This window comes from Paramisgurnus dabryanus, chromosome 13 (genome assembly GCF_030506205.2).
Source record: "Paramisgurnus dabryanus chromosome 13, PD_genome_1.1, whole genome shotgun sequence".
Classification (NCBI taxonomy): Eukaryota; Metazoa; Chordata; class Actinopteri; order Cypriniformes; family Cobitidae; genus Paramisgurnus; species Paramisgurnus dabryanus.
In genome coordinates, this window is record NC_133349.1 from 23,134,702 (window position 1) to 23,153,242 (window position 18,541).

General features: G+C 36.4%; 1 protein-coding gene across 1 annotated transcript; it reads left to right on the forward strand.

Annotated features, from left to right (window-relative positions):
- The first annotated feature begins 5,507 nt into the window (after window positions 1-5,507).
- twist1b (twist family bHLH transcription factor 1b) lies at window positions 5,508-7,565 on the forward strand. The gene is made up of 2 exons (XM_065246017.2): window positions 5,508-6,370; window positions 7,072-7,565. Exon 1 carries the CDS (start codon window positions 5,832-5,834, stop codon window positions 6,339-6,341), a length of 510 nt encoding a protein of 169 aa, XP_065102089.1. The 5' UTR covers window positions 5,508-5,831; the 3' UTR covers window positions 6,342-6,370; window positions 7,072-7,565.
- The last annotated feature ends 10,976 nt before the right edge of the window (window positions 7,566-18,541 follow it).

The window sequence follows — 18,541 nt, forward strand, 5'->3', positions numbered from 1 at the left end:
AGGATTTTTGCCCTCCTATTAGATTATTACCTTATCACACTGTGCGACATGGATCGTTTAAACTCGGGTACGACAGGCATGTAGACTGTACGATGATGACACAGAAGCTTCGGCGGCTGTGTCACACGTTTGCGCAACGTCACCAGCATGCACTCATGATAAACATATACCTGCGCGCAGTTCGTAGCAGCAAACACACTCTGCGGTGATCATGGCGAATATCTGACACTGTCAGAAAATTATCGTAGGCTATTTTTGGACGCAAGACCGGGAAAACGGCCATCTTTGAACCTCTCTCATTGTACGACATAGACCACCGATGAAGAGCCACGATCACAGAAATCGCGACGATTGTTTCACGATGGCAATCTTTCGTCTGTGACAGTCAATAATCGTGCAGTGTATCCCGGGCTTAAAACAGAACTCTACAACTACACTGTCAGAAAAATCATTTTGTACCTTTACAGGTATATAAACATGATACAATGTTGTACCTTTTGGGGTACATTACTGTTCCTTAAAGGAATAGTCTATCCATTTTCAATATTAAACTATGTTATTACCTTAACTAAGAAGAGTTGATACATCCCTCTATCATCTTAGTGCGTGCACATAAGCGCTGGAGCGCGCTGCGACACTTCGATAGCATTTAGCTTAGCCCCATTCATTCAATGGTACCACTCAGAGATAAAGTTAGAAGTGACCAAACACATCAACGTTTTTCCTATTTAAGACGAGTAGTTATACGAGCAAGTTTGGTGCTACAAAATAAAACGTAGCGCTTTTCTGAGTGGATTTAAAAGGGTAATTATATTTTATGGCATAATAGCACTTTTGGGAGTACTTCGACTCGCCTGAAAAATCCGCTCCCCTTCTCCCTATCATAATGGGAGAGGGAGGGTGTTACTGCACCGAGTCGAAGTACTCCCAAAAGTGATATTCCGCCATAAAATATAGTTCCTCTTTTAAATCCGCTCAGAAAAGCGCTACGTTTTATTTTGTACCACCATACTTGCTCGTATAACTACTCGTCTTAAATAGGAAAAACGTTGATGTGTTTGGTCACTTCTAACTTTATATCTGTTTGGTACCATTGAATGAATGGGGCTAAGCTAAATGCTATCGAAGTGTCACAGCGCGCCCCAGCGTTTACGTGCACGCACTAAGATGATAGAGGGATGGATCAACTCTTCTTAGTTAAGGTAATAACATAGTTTAATATTGAAAATGAGTAGACTATTCCTTTAAGGATCTATTGTGTACCTTCAAAAGTACAGTTAACTGTTTTGTACCCCTAAAATTGAACTGGTACAAAATTGTTCCTTAAGGTACACAATTGGTCCTTAGGTTATAAAATTGTACCCTATAAGGTACAACATTTTAATGTGTTGTATACCCATAAAGGTACAAAAAGGTACCTTTTAGGGTACCACCCACTGATCTATATAAATGACTGGATTGCGCATGACGTCACACTTGTGAAGCCACTGCGCCGCCATGTTGGTATACCCAAACGTTCTATTAAATCAATGGACGTTATCAGATTTTAATGATAAAACATCACTTTACTCGTCTTCGTTTTAATATGTGAAGTTACCCTGTACATTATTACAACACAAACGTTCAAAGCATGTAAATAGTTATTTACTGAAAGTTGTACATTTTGCGTTTTAATCAGTTATTATACATTCATCTTTATTACAGTATCAGATCAGCAGACAGACCGTAGCATATTTAGTATTAATGACAATAAACGTGCTCATTCTGAAATCTAAATAAATAACCATGCTTTGTACCGTATGTGCATGCAATAATTTGCTAGTTTTGTAATTATGTTACTTACAAGTTACCTAAACTTATTTAGAGAAATAACGCTGAAAAAAAACTTTATTTATACCCGTGTCATTAACAAATGCAACAGACGCACTCACCTTAACGGTTTTTTATAAATCCATTATCCTGCCCGATTAAAACATAAACATTGCAAATAACACCAGAATTAACAAATAATTAAGGTACACATATCCTAAAAATTAACCTTGTGTAACTGATACGCTGTAAAGGGGGTAAATTTTGATCATGATTTTGAATGGAAGTCAATGACGCTCTCTGCCGGTTGGGTATACCAAGATGGCGGCTCGAACTCTGCGCTGGCTTCACGTCACGCAGTTACATCAATCGTTCTATGCGCAATCCAGTCATTTATATAGATCAGTGGTACCACCCCAGTGACAGAAAAAGTAACAACTTTGTACCTTTTTTTCTGACAGTGTATAATTAAAATAATCAATTGACGAAATTTAGCTTTTGCACATTCATAGTCCCTGCTTTGCCTCATCATTAAATAAATAAAATAACAAATAAATACTACTATTCCAGTTCCTGTCAAGGTAAAAGCACCTCAGACTCTTTTCAGTCTTGCCGTGCTTCATTCTGAATATTTACTATATTTTAAACTGCTCTCTTGACAACTGATTTTAGTTGGTCCGTCAAGAGAAACCAAACAGCAATGTTCCAAATCACTTCTTTCACTTTTAAAATGTTAATCCAGCCACATCCAGAGGCATGATAAAACCACTGCATACCCCCCTTTTCCTCCTTTCTTCTCTGAAAGCACTTTATTCATAATCCAGTCCTCAGCTCCAGACAGGCAAGAGCTGTCTATATTCATCCTCACCTCTCTAATCTTTACCCGTATCCTCTCCTTTTCGCCAGCCAGACATGTCCTATCTGGAGCCGATATGATGTCTGGAGTCTGCCTCTCATCATGACGCTAGTTCACCAAACTAAAGGCTTTATTATAATGGGAATAATTCGTCAACCAAGCCCACACTCCTTTTAAACTTGTACCCCCTTTAGACTCTTCGTAGTCATTAAACAGCCGACAGAACTGCACAGATTTCTTTGTCCTCATAATCTAAGATACTTTATTACTATAGCTTTAATTTATTAAAATAATACAAAGCAAATTCAGTAACTGTATTTACAGGTCTGTTATTTACAGAATGGATGATTAAAGGAAAACACCACATTTTTTCAATATTTTACTATGTTCTTACCTCAACTAAGATGAATTAATAAATACCTATCTTTAGTCAATGCGTGCACTTAATCTTTGTACAGCGTGTCATGAATGTGTTAGCATTTAGCCTAGCCCCATTCATTCCTTAGGATCCAAACAGGGATGAATTTAGAAGCCACAAAACACTTCCATGTTGTCCCTATTTAAAGACTGTTACATGAGTAGTTGCATGACTAAGTATGGTGGCACAAAATAAAACGTGGCTTTTTTTAAGCGGATAAAAATGAGAACTATATTGTATGGCGGAAGAGCACTTAGTTTGCAGCACTTCGACCACAACCTTGCTCAAACTTTTGTCAATATTACTGCGCGCCAAGGTCGAAGTGCTGCAAACTAAGTTCTCTTCCACCATACAATATAGTTCTCATTTTTTATCCGCTGAATCAGTCTTTAAATAGGGAAAACATGAAAGTGTTTTGTGGCTTCTAAATTCATGCCTGTTTGGATCCTAAGGAATGAATGGGGCTAAGCTAAATGCTAACACATTCAAAGATTCAAAGATGTACAAAGATGAAGTGCATGCATTGAATAAAGATAGGTATGTATTCATTTGTCTAAGTTGAGGTAAGAACATAGTAAAATATTAAAAAACGGTGGTGTTTTCCTTTAATCACGTATACAATAATAAGGGGAATGGTCAATGATATTGGCACTTAGAGAGATGATGGCTTGTTTCAGCATTTGCTCAGGGCAAAGGCCACAAGAAAGGAGTCAGTTTCTTCCCCAGTCCAGATGATACATAATGAAGCAGTCATTGGAGTTTCACTGATGTGCTCTGGCTCCAGACTCGTGCTGGATCTGCTCCAGTACTCTGTGCAGCAGGAGGAGCTGTAGAATATCTGATTCTTGGATCTCTCGACGCTTGAGTCAGAGCGTGAATCATCATCACATACTTAGAGCCAGTCAAAATCCTCACTCACTCAGAAGTCCTGTGCAGGCAAATCAATTACAGTATATGCCACGTGTGTGGTGATGTATAATCTGAGTCCAGAATTCGTCTTTTCGAGAGATGAAACGGGATTGCAAAACACCAGATTGAGCCGAACCAAAATCCCCTAATATTCTTATCAATCCCCCGCCCTAGCTGCACAAATTGTGCAACAACTTTAAATTATGCAAGAGTTGAATATTGGACATTACTAAAGATAATTTATCTTCCCACATGGCAGGGCTGAGACCCAAGTGTTATTAGGGTTATCTGTTCATTGCTGACAGATCGTCAGTTTGTTACAGTCTGTAATGTTATGCCTGGATTAGGAACATAAAAAGCATCATGGGATAGAAATGTAAGATGTTTTTTCTCTAAGACATGATATAGTTTATCGTATTTGGGTTTTTAAATTGAGTGAACTTGTGATTTTATTGATTTTTTTTATGAATTGTTCTCAAAACTGTGTGAGTTAAATAATTTGATGTTTTTCTACTCAGTAAGCATGTCTGACATTTGTACATTTTTTTTGTCCTGAATGTCAATATATGTAGCCCAGCTGTCACCCTAAAACGTCCTAATATATATCATTAGGCACAGATATAGGCATATGTATACATTTAGAGTAAAACCTCTGAGGTACAAATATGAACTTTTCAGGTCCAAAGCTGTACTTTTTGAAAGGGTACCGCCTCAGTGACAGCTGGGGTACATTTTTTGACTTTTTTTTCTGACAGTACTATTGTATTATAGAAATCTTATTTAATGTTTAAATTGTTGCTGCATGTATGAGAAAGAGCAATATTATCTTTTAAAATGCAAGAAGTTCTCAAAATAAGTTAGTTGTTCAAGTTGCTTACAAGTTTAAAAATATGAGAAAGGCTATGAAACAGAAATCACGCCCTCTGGTGGACAACGATTATCAGTTTACGTTATATAAACAAATACAGTATATGGAAGATTTGTGCAGTCCTTCAGTACACATTTTATTTGTGTATTTAAAAAGCCTAAATACTGCTTATAACCTGACATGTTTTGCTACGATTTGGTTTAGATTATGTATAGACATAATTTAAACTTGACATTTTATAGAATAAAGTGTATAGAGTCTGTATATAACTTATTGACATGTTAAAATATTCGAAAATAAAATATTAAAATACGTAAATATTCACACATGAAGCGTAAAATATTCACACAAAATTAACTAGAACACCAAGCTGATTCCATCAGAGATGTAGCTTCTTTACCTTTATGTGTTAAAAACAACACAATTACTATATGCGTTGTCCCTGTGTTACTTTTATCACAACTTGTGTTTTAAGTTTAATACAAAATTACACATAATGTGTTAAATGACACAACACAAAAAAGTGTAAAAAATTAACACATCCTTTCTTAGAGTAACAATTGTACATTTATTACCAAAATTACACGGGGAATATCAAGTTCATTTGTAACATAATTTTTGTGCAATTAAACCACAACGAATGCGTTCAGTTGAACATGCACGGTTTTTATGTCCACCAAGAAACTTTTAGACTTGTCAAGAAAACTATCTTGAGTTGTGTTTTTCCTTCTCTTTTTTCAAACTTCTCCCCTACCCTCCCTCTCGCGTCTTGAACTTTCTTGGCCAATCATCTCTCTTCCTACAAACACTTTAGCAGACTATAAGAGCTCCCCAACTTTTTCCTTTCAATCGAACTCAAAGTTTGCTCGGGATCCTGGATACACAGACACACTTTCGTTGGGAATTGTAGCTATTTCACCCTCATGAGGAAATAACGCGTATATTCGCACGCGCTTGCAGACTTGAGCGAGATGCCCGAAGAACCCGCGCGCGACTCCTCCAGTTCCCCGGTGTCTCCAGCGGACAGTCTCAGCAACAGCGACGTAGAGCCCGACAGACCGCCGAAGAGGTGCGCGAGGAAAAGGCGCTCCAGCAGAAAAAACGGGGAGGACTCCGACAGCTCGACCCTTGGGAAAAGAGGGAAGAAGTCCAGCAACAGCAGCAGCAGTCCACAGTCGTTTGAAGACCTACAGACTCAGCGCGTGATGGCGAACGTGCGCGAGCGCCAGAGGACGCAGTCGCTCAACGAAGCGTTCGCGGCTTTGCGCAAAATCATCCCCACATTACCCTCCGACAAACTGAGCAAAATACAGACGCTTAAACTCGCTTCCAGGTACATCGATTTCCTCTATCAGGTACTACAGAGTGATGAGCTGGACTCCAAGATGGCAAGCTGTAGTTATGTTGCTCACGAGCGCTTGAGCTACGCGTTTTCGGTGTGGAGGATGGAGGGCGCCTGGTCCATGTCTGCATCTCACTAGTGTGCGGGGAAACTTTGGAAGTGCAAATGGTACGCTTTATTTTTCAACTACTTAAAGTTATATTGCAAATAATTAAAATTGCCTAAAACTGCACCATGTGCACACACACTGCAAGCTGTGAAACCAACAACTGCATCATGTAATTCAAAATTTGTTTACTATCAGTAAGGGCTTTGTTCCTCCATACTATTCGCTTCTTTAGTATTAACACCCACAGGAAACAGTATGGTATACTTTAGTATTTATAATTAGTACACTATAGTTATAGTATATGTATCTATACATATTTTTGTTAATATATACTGAAATATTCTGTAGTATTAACTAGAGTGAACTGATAAACTGTAGTAAATAGGCCTACTGTAGTGTACTTTGGGATACTATTCTAAGGTTAAAAAACTTTAGTATGTAGAATTTTTACTATAGTTTGTTACAGTTAATAAAAAATATTACAGTATTTTTACATGCAACGCAAAATAATAACGATTAATAATTATTTTAAAAATCGAATTAAAGGTACCTGACGTTGCAGAAGTTACAAAAGCCCAGCAGCAACTGAAAGTAATTCAAATTTTAAAAAAAATAGCATCAAGCATCAAGGCCTACTTCTAGCACACATTTCTATCGATATTATTAAAGATGCATTATTGTCCTCAGGACAAATTGGGTTAGTGTGAATAATAATTTTGTATATAAACATTGCCCGCTTAAATTATATTGTGATTTGCAGGTGAAGGCCACGCGCTGGCTGGTAAACACTCGTGGACCAACACAGTTATGGATATCTGCATTTCTTTAGCATCTGGCAAATGTTGCAACAGAGGTCATGGCTTTCATATTGAGAGGGCCACAGACACTGGACTGTTGCGCGTGCGCTGCATATGGACTTCTGCGCAAGTGTTATTATTGACGACGAATGTTGTTAAGGTGTGCCTATGCATGATTTTTATATTCTATTTTATAAGAACTCAGTTGTGCATAGCTTTCTTGGAGAAAGTAAAATTGCATTACAAGGACTGTCGATGAGAAAATGGGAATATTAAGCCTCTAGTTCGAATCCTGTGTAAAATAAAAAGTTTTAGTACAATTCTATTTATTTATTGATGACACGATTATTGAAATGAAGGCAAATGTATTCTGTGTTGAAATGCATTCTTATTTTTTGTTACCTTTGTAAATAAATATGTTCTTTGTTTAATAAAGGTCAATAAGTTTTAAGAAATATTTCATTATAGTTTCCAAATTTGTCTGCTTCATTGGATTTATGTTTAGGAAGAATATTGCCATTCATATTTTCGAATGGGATTACCCTTGGTTTGTTTTGATGAAACGAATAACGTTGACAGTTTATATAATTATACTTAAAGCTTGATTGTAAAAGGTAGGCATGCAGAAACAGTGTCGTCTATTTCTTGAGTGAAGTGATCTTAAGGATATTTGATCAAAAAGCCACATTATTACCTTTAGTATGATCACTTTACTCTTAATAATATCTCTTTTGTGAGCCACGCTACAATATGTAAAGTGAATATAAAGAAAAAAATACAGTCATTTTATGCTGGAATAATTCAGTGGAGAGAAAATATGGCTGAAAATACTTTTGCAAAAAATCAAATTTTCCTTTACTTTTTTTCTGTGTGTGTAAGAGAGTGTGTGTTTGTGTGTTCAACGATTGCACAAGATTACAGCACATTAATTCCAGTAGTTCTGGCTTTCTGTATTTGGCTAGTGTTCATATAACCTGGTATAATGGACATAATATATGCACTGTAAATATGAAGAAAATACATGCAGGAGGGAGGGGTGCATTTGATTTAAAAATGTTTCTTTATAGTAAAGAAGTAAATATTATCCGTGTTATCCAGCTAGATACTACAAATACACCCATGTGCGTCATGGGGTCACATCCCAAGGGAATTTTAATGATGTACAGAGGGTTGCTCCAAATACACTTTGAACAATGCAACAGCCGGTTACTCATTGGTTTGTGTATTGTAATGTTATTTCTACGTTTATTAAAAAATTATTTCGTTAATAAATAAATAAGAAATGGGATATTTATAAAAGTACAATAATTGTAAGCTGTGGGTTGGATCGAATTATCGAATAATTTAGAAAAAAAAAAATAAAACTGTTGTTTTAACTGCTTTGCTATTCGGTTGCGGCGTACAGTCGGCCTTTATAGGATAGGCCTATGCTTCTGAAAATTACATGCAAGTCGTGTACTGTCAATTGCTTTAAGTTTTATATGAAGTCTGGGAAAGTAATTTAGAATCATGGAATATTTGGAATAAAAGCACGTGCACGTTTGAAGGTGTGTAATTGGGTTTTCGAGGCATGCGCGGAATTCCCAGATGTCTATGAAATTTAAGCTGCCTTCAGCAGGACATAGGAAGGTGGAGTACATGAAGCTGGTTTGCATGCAGAGCAACTAAAGTGTTATCCTAAATAATGTTACTGTGAAATGCACATACAAACACACTACATAACGTTTTGTTGTTTTGAACGATTAACTGCGTATGAATTTGAATGATTCGGGGTTAATAGTGCTCATTTCTACACAAACATCATATAGATCCAGCTGAACTTCAAGAGAGAAGTGGGACAAAGTTTGAGTTCATTTCCAGTTGTAAGGCATTTGGCAGATGGATGTAAGAGGCACACGAATGAAACTTATTTTGAACAGATGTTAACATTTTAGAGTCACGTGAATTGAACAGATGTTCAGGTCCGCCTTTAAATAGACTATACTGAAAATCTCAGAAACAAAGCATTGGCTTTTCTTGAAGAAGCAGGAGTGAGATTCGAGCTCTGCGTTGATTTTTGATCTTAAAGGCCTGAATCACGGCGTGGGATCTAGATTGGATAAGAGCACGCGTGGGAGATTCCCTTAGAAAAAAAAAACAGTTTTGCTGTGTGAACAGGTACTGTACATGATTCAAAGAGCAAAGTCCATATGTTTAACTTTCTGTGTTTATTTATTCTGTAGAAACCTGTGTCGTCATTTGAGTCGAAACCGCAGTCATTTGTGGCATAGAATAAATAAATGCTATAAATACTAAAAATCACAAAACAATTCGTGTTTACATTAAAAATAAAAAATTTGATAAGACAATCGTGACAATCTAATCACATATTAAATGTTTAGATTTGTATTAAAGTTTGCTGTCATGTTTGCCCCGTTTTATCAGCTACTTCCATTTAAATACCTAACACCAACACTGCATTATTACATTATTATTGTTATTATTTTATTATAAATACATAAAAAAATAATGTAAAAATAACCAATAGTCTATTACTATTTTATTAAGTAGCCTAATTAATAGTAATCTATTCAACTCAAATATGTAACTTATTAATAGCTATTACATTTATTAGATAAAAGTATTATACTAATAATATTTATTATTAACAGTGTCATAATTTCCCGTATTGACCTTTTGGATTTGTATTGTTTCTCGTTCGAGTAAAAGCATTCACTTAAAAAGCGCAAAATCATCTTAAAACGTAACATTGTCTCAAACACAAACCCGAAGCTTATTGTGAAAGAGTAAAGAGGGTGGAAGTCAAAGCGAGCGCAGACTTTATGTAAAATATCACATGGTCAGTTACACAATTCGTACAAAGGTAGATACGTTTTTTTTTTTAAATACAGCTCATTCAACAATATCTTGCTATTGACATTATGACGGCAAATATTTTATTAAAATATTTCAGTAAAATGACGTGTAGTTTTTCTGAGCTTGGAAACAGGTGCAACTTCTAATGGTTTTATATAAAAAAAAAACACATGAAAAGCATTAGAGACATGTAAGTATGTGTCGGAATAGTTCATTTTTAATGCATAACCCTTTTTTAGTGAAAATAACCACGCCCGTGGCTGTGCAGTAGCTTTTTTTTTTAAATAGGCCTTTTTTAGTTTTGACAGCTGAATTTGAAAAATTGTGTTAAGTTTAATGTTAACAAAAATAGTTATTCTCGCTCCATATCGGTTATTAACTATTGCTTATTTTCCTGTAACATTTTAGGCTTTTATGCTATATAAATTGAAAACAATGCAAGTCTGTTTTATGACTTTTAACATTTCTAATTATTTTGCTTATTAAGAAATAAAAGCATTTTTGAAAAAACACCTGTCATCCAGTATGGTGTATTTAATAAGGGCTTGAGCCCCTTTTGGGAAATTTGTGTGAACCATGACATTGAGAGATAAAAAAATTAGGCTAAATCTGGATGGGTGGGGGCAATTCATATGCAGGGTCACTGTAAGGATACCTGTATGACTTTGTAAAGAGTTAAGGCTAAACATACTTTGGGCCTACACCTAACCAGCCATTAAACATTGCATTTCCTTAGAAAACAAATTCTGAATAATATTAATGGTATAAATAGTACACAATCTTTTACGGAAACAATCAAAGAAATAATTAAATTACAGAATGGGATACCAAATATTAATCTACAGTACACCTCATAACAGCACATGTTGTAAGGTGCACGAAATGTTCACAGACTAAAAGTAAAAAATGGGTTTTAAATTAAAGATTGTTATTTTATTAAAGCTATTTACTAAATGTTAAAATGTGCAGTAGTTCACAAATTCTTTAGTTAAAAACACTTTTTGTTTCAAAATACAATGGAGTCAACATTTGTGAACTAAATATTCAAACAGAAAAATTGAAATCGTTTACGCAAACAAGCCATAATTTTGAGAAAGTAGTTAACAATTGTTATATGTTTATACATGCATGTTAGATTGAAATTAAAAGTGCAAATGCTGATATTTACATTATGTGTCTTTCTGCAGATTATGCCTACCCTAATAGTTTAAAATCTGGTAAATCCAATCTTTTAAAATTAATTGACTAGATCAAATTTAAGTGTCATCAAGTGAACCTAATGAATGAGAAAAAGGCCCATCCAGCATGCCTTTGGAAATCCTATCAATTTGATCTTTTAGGTTTCTGGGAAGACAAGATCTGTAGCGTGGCAGCCTGATGCATTTGTTACAGTTTGCTTTCCATTAGGCCCCAGTGGTGCAAGTGTTGCACTGAAGATGACAGAGCATCAAACGTCCCCATTTTAAAGTCATTCAACAAAGAGAGCTCTGAACCCCGTGTTTATGGAATGCTTAGCACACGCCACCCAGAGCGCAGACAAGACACGCATCATGCTGCCGCTGGGGCATACACAATGATGTCACACACAGGAAATGGCTGGAGAGACTTGGCACCTTGCTGTGGTTGGCCCAGCATCCATTGGCTCAGGAGGGCCGTTGTGAAAATAAACAGGCAATCAGAACGCTGCACGAGATGTACACAAATCCATTGTGGTGTTTCATGGATAATAAAGGCAGAGTTTTCAAAACCAAGGAACTGTTTATTTACGCAATCTGCTTGTCCATAAATAGACTTGTGTTTTTCAGGATGGATAAACATGGAGTGGATGTTAAAGCGGTTTTTGTCAAAGCTTTCAAACCTCGCTAATGTTTAGTGAAACCATCAATGGCTGGAAAAAAGCTTGTATATTTTAACATAATCCCATTATTATATTTATAAAATTTATTTTATTACTAATTAATAACTTTGGTGTGCTCTCAATTCACATACACCAGGAATCAGTCAATAAGCTTGGTGTATCTCTGTATTAATACGATGTAAACAAAATGCATCCCCAAGAAGACCATGTAAATTCATGAAAACTCATATTGTATCACTTTGCTCCGGCCTTTGTTCTTCTGTTTGGCACAGAGACACCTCATCTGGATCCAAAGTGTTATGGGACTTCAAATGAATTCATTGTGAAAATACTGCCTTTCATAGCTGCTATATGGACAACACTACTTGCGGCATTGAACCAAACAATCCAGTAAAAGTAAAATCATCACGATGGCCAATTTTATGACAGCCCCGTTAAATACAAACGTCCTTCAAACTGTTACCGGGCACCATGTTAATATCCCCATATGTCAAATTAATACACCTTTCCGAAATCAGTTATTGTAAGTACAGTAAAAACTGAACCGAACCCCTAGGTGTGACTCTTTTTTTTAAAGTTCTCCAGTTCTGTATATGGCACAGTATTCAATAAATTAAGAGCACTAAAGAATCTTTTATACATTTAGAAATAGACAATGTGTGACTGATGGTCTTAACAGTCAAATGCCCTATGCCACTTTCTCTGACCTGGGGGCATTTAGCCTAATGACACCCCCCACTCTCGCTCCTAAGGGGTCGGCTCCTGAACAGACACTAATCTTCATAACCTGCAGCCCACCGGTGCGCTCGAACACAGGACTGTTTGAGGAAGATAAGTGATGTGTTGTTTCTCAGACATTACAATGATTCCCCTTTTCCTTTCTCTGCATGTCATTGGGGCTAACAAGCCAAAGCCTTGAGGTTTGAAACGGGAGGGTTGATATCATTTAAACTTTACATGTTAAGCATGTCAATTGTTTCACTTTTATTTGGATATTAGGTAAAATTATCTATTGTTAAATAATTACTATTATATCTCCAGTATTGTCAATTTAGAGCCCATGTGGATATAAAACATTCAATCTCATTAGAGAGCAAATAAACCATGTTGGGTTTATATTATACAGCAATAAAATAATACTTCACAATAACCCACAATAATTTGTTAACATTATGATGAGTTTTACTATTTAATGTTTTTTGTTTGTAAATTATTGAAAATGCTTCCTTGTTTGTTATGCTAGTTCATTGTAACAGATGCAATCTTCGATTAGTCCTGTATGTATTAATAAATAAATGCTGAAGAAATGTAACATGAACCTTATTGTAAAGTTTTATCAAGTATTGATATTTGATAAAGCCTATGAATACACTCACAAAAATATGTTACCTTTTAAAATTCTGCAAATACTCACTACTGTGTAGTGCTGATGCTAATATGTTTATAGCTAGACTAGAAAATATTAAACATCGTAAGTATTTCTCTAGGGTTATACAAATTTTTAGCAAAATGTCACATTTAATTAAACGTCATTAAATGTAAAACACTCACTTTTGGGTGAAATTTGTTGTATTTTATTACCACTTTCAATGTCCCCAGTTAAAACAAACATCTCATTAAATGTCTATTAATACGGTTTCATTTAAAAGTGTCTTAGGGATTTGAAGCAACAACAGTTTTATAGTTTGTTTTAACATAGTTTGTGTAAAAAAGCATACAGATTTAAAATCGTTCAGTAGCTGTTTGACTCACAGTAGTTGTAGAGTACAGATTGCTCTATAGAGAATGTGATCAGCATCAGTTCTGATCAAGATGATTCATTTGATTCATCTCTGTCATTTCCCAGCAGCATGACTTATTATAACTCACAGTTAAATGTGTCACTTTTTAGCCCAGCTGATGCCAGTCTGTGAACTCAGATGTGGACTGTGAAAACCAAAGTGCTTAGAAGAGACTGAGGCTAGCTGTCACCTCTTATACTTCAGCCATTTTTTTGAAGTTTACTTTTGTGAAAGACAGTTTCTGCAGACATAAAAATTACCTTAGTCTCGCCATGAAAAATATTGAATATTTCCACTGTAATTGGCAAGGAAAAGATACTGTTCTTTGAACACACATTTACCTCTTGTAACAACATGAGCATACAGAGCACTTGTTTTCCAGTATATACCCATATGACCGCTTTAATTTTAAATTACATAATGAACACGTGGAAGTGTTATTCTTAAAACTTCCTTCATTTAAAATCTCATGCATTCTTTTCATCTGTTATGTTTTTCTAACATCTGTTTCATGGAACAGACTGGTCTGAATTCACAGAAATTCACGTGACTGTGAAAACCCAGCTAACGTTTTTTTTTTGTGATTTATTGTTTACTACAAAAACCATAATCTAAAAAAGATTTTGTACAAATATAACCTTTATATCTTTAATATTGACCAACACAGACTGACTAAGGCCATGTCAAAGATTTAAATCATAATGAAATCAATGGGTGAAATTAAACTTTGATGCTCGATTTTTGGACTTTATGTTACGAGTTGGCTAATTTGTAGAAAAATCGTAGAAAAATGCATTGCAGGGTTGATGCAATTATAATAATAAAAAAAGTACAAATTTGGTCAAATGTAAAAAAAAAATGCAGCACGACGTTAAAACAACTTTGGTTTGCAAGTCAGTTTAACCCACCATTTTAAGTTTTGGCTTAAAAAAGTTGACACAAGTTATACTTAAACCTCACACACACTTAATTTCTTAAGTTAAAGTAACATGAAAATATGTGTTGATTTTACAAAAATGCTGCAATTTTTTACAGTGTCTCCTTGCAAAAAGCTTAAGAATTGCCATGAGACTGTGTTTGAGCAGACAATATACAGTTAAAAGATTTAGGGGTGGTTTAAAAAGTGACAGCTGACTTTTGAACAGACTGGGAGAAATTACAGTCATATCTGTCTCTTAAAGGATTAGTCTATTTTCTTTAAAAAATCCAGATAATTTACTCACCACCATGTCATCTAAAATGTTGATGTCTTTCTTTGTTTAGTCGAGAAGAAATAATGTTTTCTGAGGAAAACATTCCAGGATTTTTCTAATTTTAATGGACTTTTAATTTGAGTTTCAAAGGACTCTAAACTATCCCAAACGAGGCATAAGAGTCTTATCTAGCGAAACGATTGTCATTTTTTGACAAGAAAAATAAAAAAATATTTAAGACCACAACTTCTCGTCTATCTTCGGTCCTGTGATGCGCCAGCGCGACCTCACGCAATACGTCATCACGTCAAGAGGTCACGGATGATGTATGGGAAACTACGCCCCAGTGTTTACAAGTGTGGAGAAAGAGGACCGTTCCGACGTTGTTGTATGTTGTATGATAATAATTAATGTCTTTGTGTTAGTTTATTGTTTAAAATGGTCTGCAATTGTGCGTTTCATATATGTAACACATGGGGCCCTATTTTAACGATCTAAGCGCATTGTCTAAAGCGCACAGCGCAACGTCTAAATGGGCGTGTCTGAATCCACTTTTGCTAATTTAACGACGGGAAAAATGGTTTGTGCGCCGAGCGCACGGTTGAAAAGGGTTGGTCCTATTTTTTTAATGAGTAATGGGAGTATTTTGGGCTTAACATGCAATAAACCTATGAGAGTCTCAGCTCTCATCCCCTTTAAAAGCCAGTTGCGCTGGCGCTATGTCTAATCCTTATTTATATGACGGACTTTGTAAACTGAAAAACTAAGTGGAGGAAGAAGATCCCCAGTTTAAAAATAATGTTAAATAATTGTGTTGTTTTTCACTTGTATTGAAATTGTTACTTTTTTATTAAAACCTTTAAACACCGTTTTCTTTTAGTCATGGAAGTAAAAAAGCAGGCTTTTAATTGTTTTAAATGTATGGCTATCCAATATCATCAAAAAATTATTTACAAGTATGTAAGAAAAGGTTTGTAGGCTACCCTAAAAATTCTTTATTTGTAACAAATACGCACGTTTCAGCACTTGGACAGCGTCTTGAGTTTTTTTTAAGCATTACTTAAAAATGTTTCTCATCTCACCATATCCACAGGTACAGAGTCATCATATACAATAAATCTGTGAGGTAGCATTTAAAAACAGATGCATTTGTTTAAAGCAAAGCATTTATTTACTTACAAGGCTGCAGGTGAAGCAGCTCTTTACGCCTTCTAACGTCTCATAATTAGTCCTCATTTATGTCCAAGAGATTCAATAATAATCTTTTACATTCAATCCTTTAATCTTTCATATTTGAAAAAGGCGTTTTTATGCTGCTGCGCATTCATGTAATAGGCAAACCTGCCTCGTCGTCCCGTTTATAGGCGCATATTACTAATGCGCTCTTTAAATAACAAAAAACATATTGCGCCAGGTTTTTGTTGGTCAATGGCGTAGTCTATTTTAGTTGCCTCAAAATAGCAACGCGCCAACAATGCGCCTGAACACACCTCGTTTTCAGACCAGAACGCCCATAGTCGCAAAAGGGGGCGCAAATGCATTTGCTATTTAACAAAGTGGCGCTAAACGTGAAAATTATAATTGCGCAGGGTGGAAACTAGCAAAAGACACTTGCGTTGCGCATTGCGCTGCATTGCGCCGCATTGCGCCGGGTGTAAGACAGAGACCGTGACCTTTCCACGTCATTACGCAATTACTTGAGGTCGCGCTGGCGCATCACAGGACCGGAGGAAGATGAGAAGTTGTGGTTTAAAAGTGCATTTTTTTTCTTGTCAAAAATGACAACCGTTTCACTAGATAAGACCCTTATGCCTTGTTTGAGATCGTTTAGAGTCCTTTGAAACTCCATTGAAAAAAACTGTTAAGTGTTGAGTTAAGTGTTAAGTGTTGGGGTCCATTAAAATGAGAAGAATCCTGGAATGTTTTCCTCAAAAAACCATAATTTCTTCTCAACTGAACAAAGAAAGAAATCAACATTTTGGATGACATGGTGGTGAGTAAATTATCTGGATTTTTTAAAGAAAATGGACTAATCCTTTAAGAATCTATGTCATGGATTATATAATCAAAACAAAATGCACAAATATATACAAGTTTAATTAGAAAGCACCTGAAGCTCAAGAATACTTGGAATGAAGTGGAACGAGAACTATTTGACTGGATGAAATATCTCCCAACCACCACATGCAAGGGCAGGAACTGGAAATATTTTACACGAATTGGTTCAGAGGAAAAGGTGACGCATCTATTTTTCATACTGTAGATCAGGAGGTTTTGTGCTTGGCCATTCTGTTTCTTATTCCGAATGTGCCTTTGAAGTAAGTTTTCTGGAAATCCTGCAATGACATCGGAATTTTGACGGCGTATCATGCAACGTGGTCTGACTTTTATTACTCAGATAGACTGCTAATACAGCAGGCCTTAACCGAATCACTGTGTGTCGTATCTAAACTCTCAGTAATCTCTGCAGGGCACCTTGTTAGGTAATCTCGTGTCTTTTTGTCGTAACATGGAGGACGACATCAAGCTCCGACTTATCATTCTGCACGAATTCGGTGTCTCCGGGGTGCCGGCTCCAACCTGCGGCGAGCTGAACCTAGTCGTTTGTGACCCGGGTACTAAATCAAGTTCAAAGCATCCCTCCGCATGCTCGCAGGTATTGTGTTACGCGTACACTGTTGGGATCTGGCCAGCCTGCCTTATGTTTGGTCAACCCCTGGGTTGCTCCTTTGACTTCTTCTCACAGCTTGAAATCTGGTGGAGTGACATTTCTACAGGCAGGAAATACTCATTTAGACCTGAGCCCTCATAATCTCTAGTAACATGTGGCTTGCCTATTTAAATGCATGCACGGTTAAACCGAAAACCGTGATTACAGAGCAACCAAAGCTCATCAACATGTGACAAACGCGTAAAAAAATTGCATAACACATTGAGAACAAAACAAGTCCTTAAGATCAACGGAGAGACTTTCTGTCTGCAATCAACATGTTAAATCTGCCCGCTGGCACTGTTATTTTCTGACTGCAACATACCACATGTCTGATAAGAAACTGTGCGGCGGGGAACTATGTAGAAGAGGCATGGCGAAACGTAACGCTGTTTTAAAGCTCAACTGCCTGGCACCATTGATCGTGTTGATTAGCCAACCCAAAGAATGTAGACATTCACGTAAAGTGTGGTCTGCACTCCAGCGTGGTGCATTCCCAACTGCGCAGTGGCATGGGACAATAATTACTGCCTTTTCCCTGCGACACACCACATTAACTCTTCATGGGCTGTGGATGGTTGCAAACTACCAGGCTTGAAGGAAAACTCCAAACGCCATTCCAGCCTTGCCATTTCATATAGTGTGGAGCTGCACCATGCATATACAGATTGATCGAAGAGCCATATTTGAGTTATTTGGGGGGACAGAAACATTGTCCCCAAGGCTCCTAAATAGAAATACATTTTTTACACCTAAACCTTTTCCATTTCATCCCATTTGTCATGAATTCTAGCATCAATAACGGACAAAGATATGCAAATGTTGCATGTTGGTGCCGCATCTGGTGCCATTAGGTGTAATTATTCTGCTTTAAGATATAAACACTTATTTTGGTGCACAGCCAAATACAATCATGCCAATCAGGATTCCAATGCCACAAGCCATTGCCAAATATGTTGTAGTATGTAAACACATAGTTAGAACGATAAGGACCACAGAAATGGAAAGTTTGGTTGCACACATTGTTCTCCAATT